General features: G+C 40.4%; 1 protein-coding gene across 1 annotated transcript in view; it reads right to left on the reverse strand.

Moving 5' to 3' along the window:
• The window catches only part of MYO18B (myosin XVIIIB), a 1,113,366-nt gene that overhangs the window by 582,984 nt on the left and 512,004 nt on the right, over positions 1-18,378 (reverse strand). Inside the window, exons 23-25 of the mRNA XM_069750613.1 lie at positions 14,660-14,788; positions 12,370-12,513; positions 12,177-12,266 (exon numbers count right to left, since the gene is read on the reverse strand). Of these exons, the coding sequence (XP_069606714.1) occupies positions 12,177-12,266; positions 12,370-12,513; positions 14,660-14,788 (363 nt within the window). The remainder of the gene's footprint in view (positions 1-12,176; positions 12,267-12,369; positions 12,514-14,659; positions 14,789-18,378) is intronic.

The raw sequence follows: 18,378 nt of genomic DNA on the forward strand, positions 1-18,378 counted from the left end.
AATGGTTGTTACCCACTCCCACACCATGTATCTCAGTCTCTATCCTGTGATATGTACTTAATTTGGAAATAAAGGATAAGATTTTTATGCAGCTCGGGGATTGCCGTAACTTCTGTTCTCTTATGGCCCGCACAGTTTTTGTTAAATTAATGTGCAGTTGCACACATGTGCTATGTGGTCATTATTAAAAAAAAATGTGTGGATGTTAGTACATTGGCCACACAGCATATTTGTGCATCTGTACATTAATTTGATACTAAAGGTATGCAGACCTTTTTTTTATTTTTTTGTATGTAGTACATATTGGGCAGTGTGGACCCCTCCACGGCTCCACGCCATTATCCACCAATCTTTCCAATACAAGATTTTAATAATGAGCTACGCCTGGTTTGCTTTTCACTCCCCATTCAGATGATACTTAGTTTGCCACATGGAGATCTAGGTCATTAGTGTTTAGTGACCATACATATTAATGGTACACCTTGACAACGTTGGATACCTTTTATGCTTTCTCATCAAAAAACACTAAGTGCCTTACATTTTTAACGTTTACAATAATATTGGAGTTCATGTATTCATTGGTCAAAGTTTGCTGATGCACCTGTATGTATATATTCTGCTTTTTTATTATTGGTTTCTGCATTATGGTTTATAGAGCAAGGTTTATGATGGATTATGAGATTTGTATTGCTATTAGATGACTCGTGTGTCTCATAGACCATTTTTCCATTCTCAGGGTCACTTTTAAACCAATTGCGATGGTTTCAGTTGTATTACTGTTACATTTCCTAAGGAGCAATTCACCGGAAACATAAAGTTGTTAATAAATTAAGTAAGACTTCTCAATGCATAGTAACCAATCAGACAAATGTATTGTTCATCTTTTATGGCAAACTCTACTATTTTTCTACATATTTACTGCTCATGAAGAAAACATCTTTATGTAGTCTGTAAATGTTGTTTCTTTGTGTAATACTTCATTTAAGTGATATGAAAAGATGAAGGATGAAGAGCCTGCAAGGTTAAAAGCTATGCCCAATAGTCAGTATGGTCTGTACAGTTACCATGGCAGCGACAGACAAGTGATATCGAAAAACAATGTCCTTCAACACAGAGGAAACATATTATGTTATCTGCAGCACAATCATAATATACTAGATTTTTATCAAATAATTAAAAGAAATAATTATACTTATAAAGATTATTGATAATCGGCTTTTATTTTAATCATCAATAACATGAATACACAGATATAAGGAATGAAGGAGAGGGGTGGTCAAAAAATTACTTTTCCTTTTCCAGTCACTAATACAGTATTGCAAAACAGCTCTCTTCTGTCTGAGTCCTTCCTTATAGTCCAAATAGTAAAATCAAGAATTTGTCAAGGGATATTTTTAATTATGGCATAATATACATCATTTAAAACAATCAGGGAATGTTTTATTCAATTTATTCCCTTATTGTAGCCTTAAAAGTCTTAAATTACAGTGCTCATCATATTTGCGCCATATCAAGTGACTTTTTTAAACTCTCCCTGCTTTAAAAAAGTGGAGGAGGAGGTGACAAAAAATAAGTTTTCCAGAATCTGAGAAAAACTTGAATTTTTTTTACATAGTAGATGCAACCTTCTAGAAAGACCTTATACTGCATTAATCAGCTTCAAAGTTCTGGGTAAAGCTTTATTGCCCCAGGTTGAACTGTAACATGTTAATCTTCCCCTCGAGGAAGGTAGTGAATCCACTTAACAAGAGCAAAAGTGTAAGCTGATATTCTCTTGGTAAGTATGAAGAAATTAATATTCCAGTAATCTTTGTGAACTTCCAGAAATAAGTGCCAAGTAAAGAAATGCGCACCCAGGCAATTGTGGTGTTAAAAAAAGGTTGTACACATGCTTTTGTTTTACTCAAACATGTAAACCCATATTAGTAATATTAGTTTTCCTTATAATAATTATCTTTCTGCTGTGGAAATAACATCTTTTTCTAACTTTTCTTTGGTAGCACAGTTGTGAGACAGTGGGTTTACTTTTCAGCTCAAGGAGGTTTTCTAAATGTTGTTTTTAAAAAGGTATATGGACTTAAAGTTATATTGTAACAAATCTGCTATCGTGTGTCCCGATACAATGGGCTCTTTCCTTGTCCCTAGCAATAGGGGGGGCCCTAGCTTGCCCTGTTCCCCAGGTTACTTCTGAAGGTGAAGATGCCAGAGCCACATACCTTGCCTTTGCTCCTGAATCCGCCCTCAGTCTGTACACTTCCTCCACCCAGGGGAGAGGGGAACATTAGTGCACCGTAGTACACCAACCAGACTAAAAAGGTAATACGAACAGAGGTAATGGAAAATACCAAAAATACATATATACACTCACATATAACAGAGGTGTGCATCAGGGAGAGAAGGATGGGGTAAATCCAAAGTAGAAGAAAGGGAATTATCACACTCCCAAAATCCAAGCAACAGCCATTGATAAATCCACCAACAGACTACTCAAATAACCACTGACACCTATCCTCCTAGCCATGCAGCATAAGCTATTTTAGTCAGGACACAGATTGTATAGGTGATGGGAGTGGCTAGCAGTGTACAGCTGAGGGCCTTTGCTCTTAGAGCTCTCAACAGATCAGATTAACCCCTGCAATGCTCAAAGAAATTTACACAGTTTAATAAGAAGGTGAAGTGCTTCTATTCAGCGCAGTAGTAGGAGAACTCAGACGCTGTGGTCTTCTGGCATCTCTCTGTCGAGGAAAACCCATGACTCACATGTTTCATGTAAATTGGATCCCCACTTGATAAAAGACTTTGTCACTATTAATATCTGCAGGGTTCTTCCTTTGCGGGACACTACAAAATAGAACTAATATCTATCCTACTGGCCACTAAAACAAGAGCAAGAACATATTTCTAAGTAAGCACTTGGAACTGATTCTCGCACATTGATATGCAGTACTACATACTCTTGACATTGGTATTGTCGATACCCAGGTAATAAGCACCCTCCCATGTGTCTCTGACCGTCTCCCCCAACCCAAAATAACGACATGACTCCCAAATTGGATATAATTGGCCACAGCGGCCTTTTGTTATAAACAAACAAAACATATAACAGTATAATAAGCTGGGAAGGGGTCTGTCACGATCAGCTGCGGCCGCAGATGCGGCCCAGCCCATAGACGCCCCCAAGCCAAGCAACCTCAGAAGTCGTGGGGCATGCATCCCCCGGGGATGAAATACGGACCCTTTAAACTGCAGAGGGGGACCCGGCCTACCCGAACTAGGGGAGGACAGCGACCGGGGTTCTGTGGCAGCTGAGCATGTGGACAAGGAAAGAGACACGTAGGACATGATTACACCGATACTTCAGGTATAGAGAAAGTAAAGTTTACTAGAGTAAACTCACACAGATCATAAACAAAACATGACGATATCAGGCTCCCGATTCCACACCTCAGAAGGGTACCACACAGTAGAACCCAAGGCACCAACGGATAACCGAGGCACAGATAGGTGGGACATCAGGACCCAGGCAGGACATCAGGGTACACAAGGACATCAGGGCACAGGCAAGATATCAGGACCCAGGCAGGACATCAGGGTACATGAGGACATCAGGGTACAGGCAAGACATCAGGATACAAACAGGACATCTGGACTCAGGAAAGACCTCAGGACATCAGGACACAGGCAGGGCATCAGAACACAGGAATAGTGGACAGACATCTGGGACACTGGCGTGGCAGCCCCGGTCATCAGCTGGGACAGTGGCGTGGCAGCCCAGGTAATCAGGTTACATCAGTGAACAGACAGGATATCAGGACATCAGGGTCCATGAGGTCATCAAGACACATGCAGGACAACAGGGTACAGACAGGACATCAGGACATCTGGACCCAGGGTCACCGGCAGACATCAGACAGGAGTCGTTCGGTTCCGGACATCCGACATGACCTACAGGCACCACAAGAGACATCAGGCTCCAAGCTCCAGACAGCGGTCATCAGGTTCCAGACTGCAGTCGTCAGGCTCCGGGCATAGGACCTAGGAAGGAACTCAAGCATGATGGTGCAGACACCTCCGTACTGGACATGAGCCAGATGGGGTTAACACCACATGGTAGTCAGAGCACATAGTAGATGCTCAGCAGAAATACCGGTTTCAAGAGAATAAAAGTCACTGGGAGTGAGGCTCCAGATGCAGAGGGATTCCAGGAACATAATCACAGCAGACACAGTTCGGACAGGTTCATGTACAGGACAGGTACAGGATCAAGGATTCGGGCCTGGATATACCGCCTCCAGGACAGGCGCCAGAACAGGACAAAACATGATTCAAGGCAAGGACATTGGTACCAAAACATAGACGGGAGAAGTGCAGGAACACAAACACGCATAGCAAAGTTCAAGAGCTTTGTGAGTGTAGCTCAGGCCCCGCCCATAGGGCAGGGAAGCTTTATATATGAGCTGCCCCTCAGCAATTGGCTGGGGACAGCATTTGAAGTACACACCCTAACCCTGATAAAAGCAAAGGAGGTGTGGCCGCGCACACCCTAAGCACACACAGAAACCATTACAGCACACACAGGGCAGGATCTAAGGCTCAGGGCACCTGGCTGAGACTGCATGCACTGAGCCATGTGGAAAGTCATGCACCAGCCGCAAATGACCTCACAACCCGCGGACAGCTTCACAGCAGCAACCAGGGACTGCACATGAGGAAGGTATGCAGCAGGGCAAATACCTAAATGCCCATGTATGACTGCGCAGCAGAGCAGGGAACTGAGAAGGCTCCATTAAGGTAACAGCCAGCAGTATCCCAGATCAAATTAGGGGGAAAAGAGTAAAGGGTTAATGCAAACATATGCATTGTCATGCCAAAAACCAGAAACAGACAGAATGGCATGACAGGATCCTTGAAGCTAAAAATCTGGTGCTAACCATAGGATAAACTAGTGGACAGAAAACCAACCATAGTTTACTCTCAGCCGTTACCCAACTGGCTCGAGAGCACCAAAAATACCCCGGAGGGTTACCATTGTCCACTTCCAACTTAGGAATCTGGCCCACCGTTGCCAAGATTCCCCCAAATCACCAGACCCGAAACCAAAACTTATACCAACTGAAGAATCCATATCCCGACGGATCCCCCACGCCAATTTAGCACCAACTCCAAAGACCCCTCCCACCGCCTACGGCCACTATGACCCAAAGCATTGAATAAACCTGACTTTTGAACAACAACAGAAAAGGAGGGCGGGTGGGCGAGACTGCTCAACTGCCTCCTGAGCGGTAAGTGACAGGCTCCACCCCCTACCACCACTATAGCCCCCTTCCTCCAGTAATTCCCTCCCCCTTACTGAATTAACCCCTGCTTCACCTATTCCTGGCTCCAAACCCCCTGTCATGACGGCTTCCTCGTACATCGCCCGTAGGAGGGGGTGGGGCGGCTTGCTCCAGCCTGCTCTGTAACAGGTGTGGTCTCTGCCAAATGTTTATGACCTATTATTCAATTTAATAATTCAGGAAAATTACCATGTAGACAATATTGTACAAATTTGAAGATTTACAAGCTTCATATTTTCTTCCTTATCTGATAACAATAACCATCAGAGGTTTTAGAAACACTAAAATGTTATGGAGTCCTTACATATTAGTATGAAGTTGATCAATATGAATTCAACCCAAACTTTCTTAATTTGAAATTTAACCTATATCTGATTAGAATTTATTCTTTTACTCAACACTAAGTGCAATAGGCTTCTCATGTAGAGAGCCATGAAACAATTATGTGCATAGACACATAATTCCCAAGTAAAGAGCATAAACATTTTACTCTAATGACATGGATATACTGTAGGTGCATGATATTTTTAGGTTAAAATGATGGTGTATTTTAATGCATATTTTATTATCTTTATTTTGTTTTAATTACACAAGAGATTATCTTAATAAATAAGTTTACTCACCTCCCATTTATAACATATATTTTCTCACAACATAGGGAAGATCAGAAGGCTACGTAACCAGCATTTTCGCCTGCACCTGACTTTGCAATGAACGCTACAGTAGTTTCCTTTCAGTGTCATTTAGCATAAAAGCCATTAAGCATCAAATTTGAGAGATCTGTCAGCTCCGGGAACTGACAGTGTCTTCTTGGAAGCCTTAATAATAACAGGATGAACAGTCCAGAAGTCCAGAATTATAGCCATTGTCAAGGTAATGATCCATGGATGGCTGCTTATGTGTTACTGGAAATATTTGCAGCTCTAAAATCTAAAAATATAGTACAATCTGTTCGCTCTGAGTTTTGCAATATATGTGTACTTATCAAATTATGTGAAAGGAATTGTTTAAAATCATTATAAAAATAAACAACAACAGTTTATGGTAGAATTCAGTGTCACATTGGGTTCCTGGGGTGCTCCTCATAAAATTGATAATGGGGCCTCCACTAATAGTAAATGTAGGATATATTCTTTGCACAAGCTGCTAATGTGCCACTTACATATAAGACACATCACACCACACATACACTGGGCACAAGCCTCACAGGCACCACTACACATAAGAAACACAAGATATGCCACTGTACATAAGACACATGCAACACAAGTATGCAGTATACCTTCAGTAGATACAGTTATATGAAAAAGTTTGGGCACCCCTATTAATCTTAAGCTTAATGTTTTATAAAAATTGTTTTTTTTGCAACAACTATTTCAGTTTCATATATCTAAAAACTGTTGGACACAGTAATGTTTCTGCCTTGAAATGAGGTTTATTGTACTAACAGAAAATGTGCAATCTGCATTCAAACAAAATTTGACAGGTGCATAAGTATGGGCACCCTTATCATTTTCTTGTTTTAAATACTCCTACCTACTTTTTACTGACTTTCTAACCTCATTTAGCTTTGAACTTCATAGCCAGGTGTATGCAATCATGAGAAAAGCTACTTAAAGTGGCCACTTGCAAGTTGTTCTCCTGTTTGATTCTCCTCTGAAGAGTGGCATCATGGGCTCCTCAAAACAACTGTCTAATGATCTGAAAACAAAGATTATTCAACATAGTTGTTCAGGGGAAGGATACAAAAAGCTGTCTCAGAGATTTAACCTGTCAATTTCCACTGTGAGGAACATAGTAAGGAAATGGAAGAACACAGGTACAGTTCTTGTTAAGGCCAGAAGTGGCAGGCCAAGAAAAACATCAGAAAGGCAGAGAAGAAGAATGGTGAGATCAGTCAAGGACAATCCTCAGACCACCTCCAGAGAGCTGCAGCATCAACTTGCTGCAGATGGTGTCACTGTGCATCGGTCAACTATACAACGCACTTTGCACAAGGAGAAGCTGTATGGGAGAGTGATGCGAAAGAAGCCGTTTCTGCAAGCACGTCACAAACAGACTCGGCTGAGGTATGCAAAAGCACATTTGGAGAAGCCAATTTCTTTTTGGAAGAAGGTCCTGTGGACTGATGAAACCAAGATTGAGTTGTTTGGTCATATAAAAAGGCGATATGCATGGCAGCCAAAAAACACAGCATTCCAAGAAAAACACTTGCTACCCACAGTAAAATTTGGTGGAGGTTCCATCATGCTTTGGGGCTGTGTGGCCAATGCCGGCACCGGGAACCTTGTTAAAGTTGAGGGACGCATGGATTCCTTTCAGTATCAGCAGATTCTTGACAATAATGTTCATGAATCAGTGACAAAGTTGAAGTTACGCAGGGGATGGATCTTTCAGCAAGACAATGATCCAAAACACCGCTCCAAATCTACTCAGGGATTCTTGCAGAGGAACAATTACACTGTTCTGGAATGGCCATCCCAGTCCCCAGACCTGAATATCATTGAATATCTGTGGGATCATTTGAAGAGGGCTGTCCATGCTCGGCGACCATCAAACTTAACTGAACTGGAATTGTTTTGTAAAGAGGAATGGTCAAAAATACCTTCATCCAGGATCCAGGAACTCATTAAAAGCTACAGGAAGCGACTAGAGGCTGTTATTTTTGCAAAAGGAGGATCTACTAAATATTAATGTCACTTTTCTGGTGGGGTGCCCATACTTATGCACCTGTCAAATTTTGTTTGAATGCAGATTGCACATTTTCTGTTAGTACAATAAACCTCATTTCAAGGCAGAAACATTACTGTGTCCAACAGTTATTAGATATATGAAACTGAAATAGCTGTTGCAAAAAAAACAATTTTTATAAAACATTAAGCTTAACATTAGTAGGGGTGCCCAAACTTTTTCATATAACTGTAGCTCGATTAAAATCCTTGCTCAAAGGTGGATGCAGTCATGAGGACAGAGAAAGCATGCTCCTTCGGTCTGTCGGTGAGCTGGCTGTGGCTTTTTTAGCCTTATTTTTCTATATATTGGACAACATTCTAGATATTTGGTCCTCTCTAAATGTAGTATTAAGCTCCAGTTCCCAGGAGTAGATAAATGAGGGTTTATATTGTGCGCTTGGGGTGATAAGATGAGAGTAGATGCGGGATAAAATTTTTAGCCGTGGGAGTGGAAGTTTGGTCATGATGTCTAACCAGGACCAGTTGGACTTAGTCGGAAATTTTTGTTTGAATTGTAAGATTATGTGTCGCATGTGGTGTCTTTGAAGGAAGTTTTTTGGTTGAGTTAATGCATTTGGTGGCCAAACCCCCCTTTGCAATATTTTATTGCCATAAAAACTGTTCAACGTTTCTCTAGGTAAGGTAGACCATAAATTATATGGATCCTGAAAATCTAAGTCCATCAGAAATGGTATCGAGCATATCGGTGTCAGTGTAGAGGGAAAAGTGTCCACCGGGAGTTCCCCAATCATTAACCTTTTAATATGCAAGGTAGTTGAAGTTATCTCATCTAGCCTAAGCGTGACTGGTGATTTAGCTTTAGTCCAGACATAAGGCAAATCTCCCGAGCCCAATAAAACCAAGTCAATACTGTCCCCCTCTCTACCCTCAGAACAAGACACGACCTTCAACCATCTGCTGAGGTGTATAGCTTTGAAATATAGAAGGGGGTCTGGGACCCCCAATCCCCCCAGAGGAGAAAGGGTAGGAAAGGAGCCTGTATTGCAATCTAGCGAGTTTTGATTTCCAGATAAATTTACCTATTAATGATTTTAATGATCAGAAAAAGGTCTGGGGTATCTGTATCGGGACCATGTTCATCGTGTGTAATATGACAGGCATTATATAGGCTTTGAACACATTGATGCGTCTCATCCAGGATAGTGTGGGTAAATTATATTTATTCATCAAAATTTCGATTAAAAGAGTGAAATTATTACTAGCTACTAGCTACGGCATATCCACTTGCTTAAGTTTCCTTTAACCAAATGTACAACTTGGCCATTCTGTGGCTTCTGATCAGGTACCAAATTGCTACTTTATAATAGTTAATGGAATGGATTCTCTGAGTGCCATTCATGCTGGCACTTTCCAGGCTTTACGTTGCCTAATGTCTGTGCACTTTTCTGGGTGGCACCAGTAAAGTGAAGAAGGAGTGAATTTCTGGTCCTCATTGACTCTAGATCCTTTCAATGGCATAATTTCTGGTCCTCATTGACTCTAGATCCTTTCAATGGCATAATTATTATTCAGGAAAGCAAAAATCCATAAGGTGACAATTTTATAGCATGATACAGGGAACATTCTGAAAACACTCACCACCTCCATTAATTTTAGTTCCTCTGTGTAATCACTGTACACTTTTATGTCCTGATTGCATATGTTCTAAAAACATCATTACATCGCTATTAGAAATTATAATTTGCCATACATAAAATGCAAAGTCTGCCTTTAAACTTTGTATAACTTGTCAGAATCTAGTAACAATTTCCAATTTCTACTTTACATGTCTTGATCTTGGACAGACTCACAGTTAATATTTGCGTGCTTTTCTGCTGAGTGATAACAGTTTAGAATAGATTTATTAATACATACATAATAGCAAGGCTTAATTCTATCAGCACATCTTTGGACGGGGATTATTCCTGGTAACTAAACAGGATTGTTAATTAAAGTAGAAAGCCATGATAAGAATCGTGGAAAAGTACGAGAATATATTACATATTAAACTTGCTACTACAGGCACAGTATAAAGGAGAACCATCCTTCATATTTTTTTGTTGATAGGTTTAAAATCCACCTATTCTATATTTTTATAAAATCAAAAGCACATGGAAATATTTTGTTTAGTGGAATAGTGCCATATTTTTCACTTTCAAGCACCAAGTAACTTAATTTTCCTTGACTGAAGACTCTCTATAATCTCAACAGCTTCTTCAGTCACCAAAAATGTGTATGATTTTTAATAGTTACTCGCAAGGATGGATGTAAAGGATGGGGTACAGTTGCAGTTTGGATGTAAAGGATGGGGTGCAGTTGCAGTTTTTGTCTCAGTATGTGAATGAAACTTATTGGCATATGGGCATATTGGGCTTATAGGGGTATAAGGGCCAATCCCTCTGTCGCATGACTTGACCAACAGGCAGCAGCATTCCAGGGCAGTGCCATTCGTGAGAACTGTCAGTTGGTGGTCATGGGTGGCTAATACTATAATGTACAGTATGTTGCAGGGCACACTAAAGAAATTGTGGCTATGCCACGCAGGATTTCAAAGTTGCATATTTTGCACAACATTATATTTAAAGTACATAAGCATGTCCTGAGTATTGTATATCCTGAGTAGTTAATTTTCCACCCTCCTTATTCTATCTGCAGCACCAAGTAGACCAATTAGGTCTACTAGGTATCAAACTGGTAATCAAAAATAGAGGGTGTCCCCAAGCTGTTTTTGGATGACTATAACTTGGGTGCTTAGGGTGACTATAAGTTTTTGTTTTTTTTTTTAAATAAATGGTGTGCATTTTTACTTCAAATAAAGGACTTTATTCTTGTTGTGTGTATATTTACAATCTGTTTATGGTGGTTTGTAATGGAGAGGCGTCTAATAGACGCCTCTCCATTACCAATTTGTGGATTTGATGTCAGCAGCCATAAAACAGCTGACATCAACCCCACAAATATTAACTCCACTTGCCACCACTACAGGGCAAGTGGGAAGAGCCGGGCAAAGCACCAGAGTTTCAACATCTAATAGATACCCCTTTTCTGGGGTGGCTGCGGGTTGCTATTTGTAGGCTGAGGGGGGCCAATATCCATGGCCCCATACCAATCTGAGAATCCCGGCGGTCTGCTTTAGCTTGGCTGCTTGTCAAAAATATTGAGGACTCAGGCTGTTTTTTTTATTATTTACTTAAATAATAAGAAAAACAGCTCTATTCTTGATAAACAGCAATGATAAAGCTGACAGCTGACGGTTTGATAACCAGTTTTGTCATGCTGGTTATCAAAAATAGAAGCTACCCCATGCCATTTTTTATTTATTTATAGCACAGGTGCCATCTGATGAACACTCCCATCAGCGGCGCTTGCTCTTTCTGTTATCAGCAACAGCAGGTGTAGACTGATAACAGTAGTACTCTCAAATCAGCTGGTGCCTGTGTTTGGAGGTAAACTTTTTACATTCAGTCACAGCTGGTGGCTCACGCTGTCATCTCGCAGCGTGGGAACCACATCTCTCTTAACGGCAGTAATGATCTTACCGCCGATCACAGCTGCCGATTTTTCTCATGCTGTCATACAGATGACAGGGTGGGAAACACCTGATGTTTGGAGTGACAAACCCGAACAGTAACGCAGACTTCCTGGAGAAGTCTGTGTCCCGGGTCCTTGACCGAACAGTAGGTGTTTAGTACAGATCCCGAACTTTACTGTTCGATTTCGCCCATCTCTAATTATAGGCCATGTTCAGGTATTGCTGACATGCTACAATATTACAACAAGAATTTTGCAAGACAAATCACTTCAGTGCAATACATGTAGATAAAAGTTTCAAAACTCTATCCACAAATAGAGAGAAAAAATTTACAGAAATATCAGCATGCTGCAAAGTATCTAAATCACAGGATGATCATTATATTTTGAAAAGACTAATATTTTCTCTGCAGATTTTACCCTTACAGTGTATACAAAATGAAATCCACAGTTTAGTCAATAAAATATAAGATCATACTGCTATGTAGCTCCACACCCTAGAGTAGATGTCAATATAATCCGTTCCAATTACAGTCTACTAGGGTTTCTAATAGAAATCAGATTGTGCTCGCTTTACCTTGCTTTCCAATAGATCCACATTTTGTCTAAGATCATTTCTTGACTTCTCTGACTTCGTAAGTTTTGCTGATAAAACAAGGATCTCCTCCTAAAGAACACATCATTATTATCACATCATATTGTAACTTACAACATGCATACGGTGTAAGTAGTGAAAAGTTTACACTACTTTTACGTAAGTAGTCACAAACCTCTTTTTTAAGGAAACTAGCCTCATCAACATGGATAGACAGTGAGGGTCGAATATGACACATCAGTTGCCACCACAGCCAATCTCGGATACAGTAGAATTTCCTGATATTTTTTTGGATACACTTGAGAGCAACCATCTGAATCTAAAATGATTAAGTGGAAAAATAAAATTACAAACATGAATATATTATGGGTTTACTAATGAAATGGCCAGTATCCTCTCATTAAAATGCAGTTCATTTATTTAAAAAAAATCAAGGCTATTAGCATAAATGGTTGCACCATTAAACGGTAATTGTTCTTTCAACAAACGTTACAGAAATGAACAGCACATGCTGATATAAAATATTTTCAAATATATGTTATGAGAGAATTCTGCTTCTTTTGCCACTTATGCGCTACTTCCTCCACACCCCACTGCCTCCTGAACCCAACTTCCACTCTAAAAAAGCAGCTCAACTACAGTATATCTTTGTCAAGACAAAGAGACTGCAAACACAGCCATATATCAGGTTACAAACCTTTACTTTATGTTTAGGAAAGGGGGAGGAGCGAAGAGCAGAGTAAGAATACAGGTAGAGGTAGACACAGAAAGATCATACTCAGCTTTATGAAAAGTATTTTACCTCACCCAGAGCTGTATTTATATTTCTACTGCCTAGTACTGCTGTATATTGTATCTACTATTCCCTTTCTACATAAACTTCGTGTTACAATTTTTTTTAACTTCTAATGATGTTCCGTTTTAGCCTCCAAAAATGAAGTGTGAAGTCTCAAATGCAACATCATCAATGGGCTAGGGCTGTGGTCACTCCATACTGCTGCTTTTACATTAATGAAATGTGACATTATCAGTGATGTCCATTTCAAGTGCTTTGCTGGGCTGGTCTCTGTTCTACTGAGCATGAGCTAGTTGTCACTTACGACTCATGATCAGTATGGTCTCCTGGCTCACTGCACTTTCTCCCTTTCAATTTGCATTGGCAGTCCAAACCTTCACCAGTTCATCAAATTAAGACTGATAGACAGGAAGGAACGATGGAGCATACTGCCTATCAAAATACAGTGATTGCGGTTAAGACACTCACTGAGCATGCATCAGGATTGACAACTGACGCATGCCAAGTAATGAGAAATGATGAGCCAGGGAGTGCACTGACAGTGTATATTGAAAGGGAGAGGGCACACCGAGCAGGGAGTGTATACTAGATATGCAGTGTAATTGACATATGGATCATTCTCAGGGCAGCACGGTGGCGCAGTGGTTAGCACAGCAGCCTTGCAGCGCTGGAGTCCTGGGTTCTAATCCCACCTTGGACAACATCTGCAAAGAGTTTGTATGTTCTCTCCGTGTTTGCGTGGGTTCCGGTTTCCTCCCACATTCCAAAGACATACTGATAGGGAATTTAGATTGTGAGCCCAATCGGGGACAGTGATGATAATGTGTGCAAACTGTAAAGCGCTGCGGAATATGTTAGCGCTATATAAAAATAAAGATTATTATTATTATTAGACTAGAGACCAGCTCAGCTCTTTAAATGTCTCATGTCAGGGCAGTAAAACAGTTATGGGGAGTGACTGCAACTCCTGCCCCTGATAAGGTCCAATTTTAGGGCAGTAAAAGAAGCAGGGGGAGTGACAGCAGTACCTTGAAAAAATGTTCCCTTTCAGTCTCCCCAGTGTAGGAAGCATCAAATGACATGTCATTGGAGGTGAAAAACAAATTGTGGAACAGCAAGTAGGCATAGAGAGGAAATGGTAGAGAATTTTCTATTGATGTAAATGAGAAAAGTGGTTAATTGTTCAAACTAGATAGATAGATATTGACTATTAGCTTTCAGACAATCACTTTATTAGTCCAAAGCTGCAATATCTAGTACAGCCGCTATTTTATAAACAGTATGTGGGTAAACAGAAAGGAATAAAATGCTCCCCAAGCTTCATGGCTCCATCTAATAACTCATCAGCTTGGTTTCCAGAAGTCAGACTCCTTCTGTTCAAATAACGATCGCCTACCTCATGGATAGGATAGGATATCAACATTATGAACCTAGAAAACCCCTTCAATAAAACTGGGGTAAATTGATTGATGCATGTGACTCAATATCCTTAATTTTAGGAGGTTTTTCATGTTTTCATAGTTTAACTTGTTAAGTATGAGGACTCGGAGTAAACATGATACACCTAGCACAGTTTACAAAATTAGTTTATGATCTTTCATACATTCATGCAACAGGACAGGGATGGTGGCAGCAGGTGACTTGAAGAGTATATTCAATCAATCCTTGCCTTTATTTTCTTGAACTTTTGTCGACAAAGAAAACCTCTACATGCTGCTTGAAAAAGGATCATATTTTGGGAAATCATCTTTTCCCGCTGTTTTTCTAGCCTGGGGAGAACACCAGATTTCATGAACACCTACGAGGAATAATATATAGTTACAGTATGCTTCAGAAGCAATCAATACTGCATCACACTGTGCTAACATGAGCTCTGATAGTAGTATGTTTAACATCTTAAAAAACAACAGCAGAAAAAAGAATCCATAGAAATGATGATTAAAAATTTAAGGAAACAAAAAGCAATGCCAAGATGAAACATTAAAATGTGCGGCTATAGTTTAGGTTAAATAGAGAAGGAATAATCGTCTGGGGCTGCTTTTAATAATATAATTTGGATTCTTCACGCTACATAATAATATAATTGGAAAAATCTTCACGCTACAGCATGCAATGACACTCTTGTGTGCTTCTAACTTTGTAGATTTTGCAGTTTTGACCTAATTTTATGCAGTTACTGAACACAGTGCCCATAATTTGCTATGGGCCAATAGAGTTACTGTGAATTGAAAAGTAAGTACAAGTAGTATTTCTTTTAGAAGACTAATAACAGAAAAAATGCTTCTAAGATAAGGGCCTCCTGGAGTCACCACAAAGCAGTGCAAAGCATGGTAACAGATTCAAGACAAAGGGCATAACCTCTGCATCATTGCTAGTTGCATGACCCCTATAACTTGTTAATGTCTGACATACAAATCAAAACCATAAAAAAGAGTTTGCTGACTCTGGTGTTGAGTTTTCTGACAAAGACAAGACCACAATTCCATAAAATGTTTGGGATGAATTGAAATCTGAAATATTTGGTTGCATCTCTTAACATCAATGCAGAACTCATCTTCCAATGCTCCTACAGGAAAACTGCCAGTCTTTTCATTAGAGTGGAAAATCTTGTATTAAGATGTAGAAAGACCAACTTGCTGATCAAATGTATATTACATGTAGGATAGAGACAGGTAGTGAGGATGTCTTTGAGGCTCCCTGCATTGCTGTGTATTGCCTTTTGGCATTTCCCATCAGACTTGAGAAGAATAACGGCATGGAATCCTGCACTATTTTTCTGGTCAAATTCACAAGCGGTGTCCATCATACAGCAGAAGCAACAATAAATCATGATTTCTGTAATAACGCAAAGGTGAACGTAGCCTAATGCAAGAAATGGTATAATATGTCCTCTATCTATATGCATTTCTAAGAACATCTTTGGTATGTGAAGAAGAAACTTCACAGATAAAACTTTTTCTTGATAGCAGTGGTAAACAGGTTTTATCTTTAAATGAATTATTGTCTGCTTAAACATTCAGAAAAGTGAAAAATCACATAACATATACTTTGTTGGGCTTGCATTAATTAATATACAATATTTTAAAGAGTTTTTTCCATATGTGCCATATTGATGGACCCTCACCAATGTCAGGCAAGTTGGGCTCCAACCCCAGCACCTCTGTCAATCAGAAAGAGCCTCCATGCCATCTCCATTGGTTACTAGGCACAGCAGGATACAATTGCTATTGGTTATGCCCCTAATATTATAGCTCAGAACAGTTCTGTCCTACTTGATACCTTGCCAAGCCACTGCCACTATATGCCTTACAGGTGAATGGAGCGAGGCTCCAGGAGTTTGACCTTCACTACTCAGGCACTGACTACAGCCTGGAACTCCAATATAAGTACATCCTCTTTACTACATTACTTGCTTAACTTAAAATGATGTACATTTATTACAACCAATAACTGTTATATAAATTACAGAGGTTGACCGGTTGAAATAATTGTATTCCATTGACTACTTGCACATAAAAATAACAAATACAGGAATACTTACCTTAGATCTCAGCTGTTGTCTCTTTATTGGTATGGTTGTGGAGGTGTCATCACATCAACATCACAAGACCACAGCCAATCACAGGGCTCAGTGGTGATGGCTGCAGCAGTCATAAGATGTTGTTATGACTTTACCACTGCAGCCATATAAACACACCCCAGAGGCAGCAGTGAAGAGCTGGCGCTAGAGTGACAGCAAGTAAGTACAACTGTATAAGGTAGTTTCAAGTCAATGGAAAATACAAAATTTTAAGCTTTGTTACCATTTTATCTGAAACATTGTTTTAAAGGGATTTTCTGAGATTTTAACATTGATAAACATTTTTACCATGAACAATTAATCTGTGGAATAGTCTATCTCAGAAGTTGCTCACTGCGGGAACCTGTGTGGTTTCAAACAAGGTTTGGATGTTTTTTTCAAAAGAAAATAACATAAATGCTTTTGAAAATCTGTAAAGTTCTTTTCTGTAAGTTTGGTCCAGTGGAACAACAATTAGGATCAACATTAGATCTTTCGAGGACAACTTGATCATGCGTTGTGGTTGTGCGTATGCCCATGACCTTTCCCTTTGTCCTTTCCAATCCCTTGCTTGAATGGATAGATGTTTGGCAGTTTTTAACTGTATCAACTATAAAATTATGTAATTATGGTATATCCTTAGTATAGGCAATCAAAAATTGGTATGAACCTTCTTTTCATGAAAAATGTACTGTATGTTTTGGACTTCTGCTTTTCTTTTCTAATGCTGTGTGCCCGCAATGAGTTTTTGGGGTGGTTTTTGTTAGGAGTCGAGTTCCCGCCTCTGCACAGGGGGAATCTCAGGACATCTCCGCCGCAGTCTCCCATTCTTCTCCTGCCGCAGTGGAGCCTGCTCAGCGGAGATGTCGGTCCCAGCGTCTCGCCCAGTCTGACTCTGTGCAAAGGGTTACTGCTGCTTTTCCAGCTTCTGCCATTGAAGCCAGTGCTGGGCAGGGGCGAGCAGATGCTTTTGGGACTAAGTCCTGCTTTTTGCCTTCTGAGCATGCCCAGGGTAAGATCTCTCATTGGAGATCGAGGGTCACATGCTTAGATACTGCAGCAAAACCCATTGGTTCTCCAGGAAGGTCCTGAAGTTCCTCAGGCTCTGTGGCAGCCTCTCATTGGTCCTTCTAGGAAGGTCCTGTACTTGCTGCAGCTATAAAAGGTTTGCATGGCTGCACGGCCATGCGCTAGTATCAAATCTAAGTTATGTGCTTTGCGCCAGTGTGGTTACGTTTGTATGTGTTCAGGGACGCGGCTGAAATAAGCCCCTAGAATACCGGCACCTCCAGTGAGGAGATTGTGTGTATGGATTCAGGGCCCCGGCTGAAATAAGCCCCTAGAATACCGGCTCCTCCGGTAAGGAGATTGTATGCTTGCGTAACCACCAACTGCTATCTGCTTGGCAGTCGCTGTGTACTCATGTGAGGTTAATAGGACACAGTGCTTTCTTTAGGCGAATCTGTGAAGTAACAGAGTTCGCTTCTACCGCCATATAGGGCCGCCATTTGCCAGCAGCAGGTTCTCTCCTGCACGGTGGACCCCGGGCTGCGAAACGCACCAAAAAACATCTCTCTATTTATTCGGTGCGTTCTGCCAGCCCTAACAGGTTTTGACACCGTTTAGTATTTTCACTGTGTCAAAAATGCAATATCTTTCAGTTCCAGCAAAGTGGATGAATTTATAGAATTCTCATAACCACTCTGCTTTTTTTTTTTTTACTCAGCGTAAACTGACCTGTGGTGCGTGTTTCAAATTTGCAACATGTCAATTTCTCTTGGGGGTACATTGAGTTTTCTTTGCAGATTTTCCCCATAGACTTGCAATAG

This window comes from Ranitomeya imitator, chromosome 1 (assembly GCF_032444005.1).
Source record: "Ranitomeya imitator isolate aRanImi1 chromosome 1, aRanImi1.pri, whole genome shotgun sequence".
Lineage (NCBI taxonomy): Eukaryota > Metazoa > Chordata > Amphibia > Anura > Dendrobatidae > Ranitomeya > Ranitomeya imitator.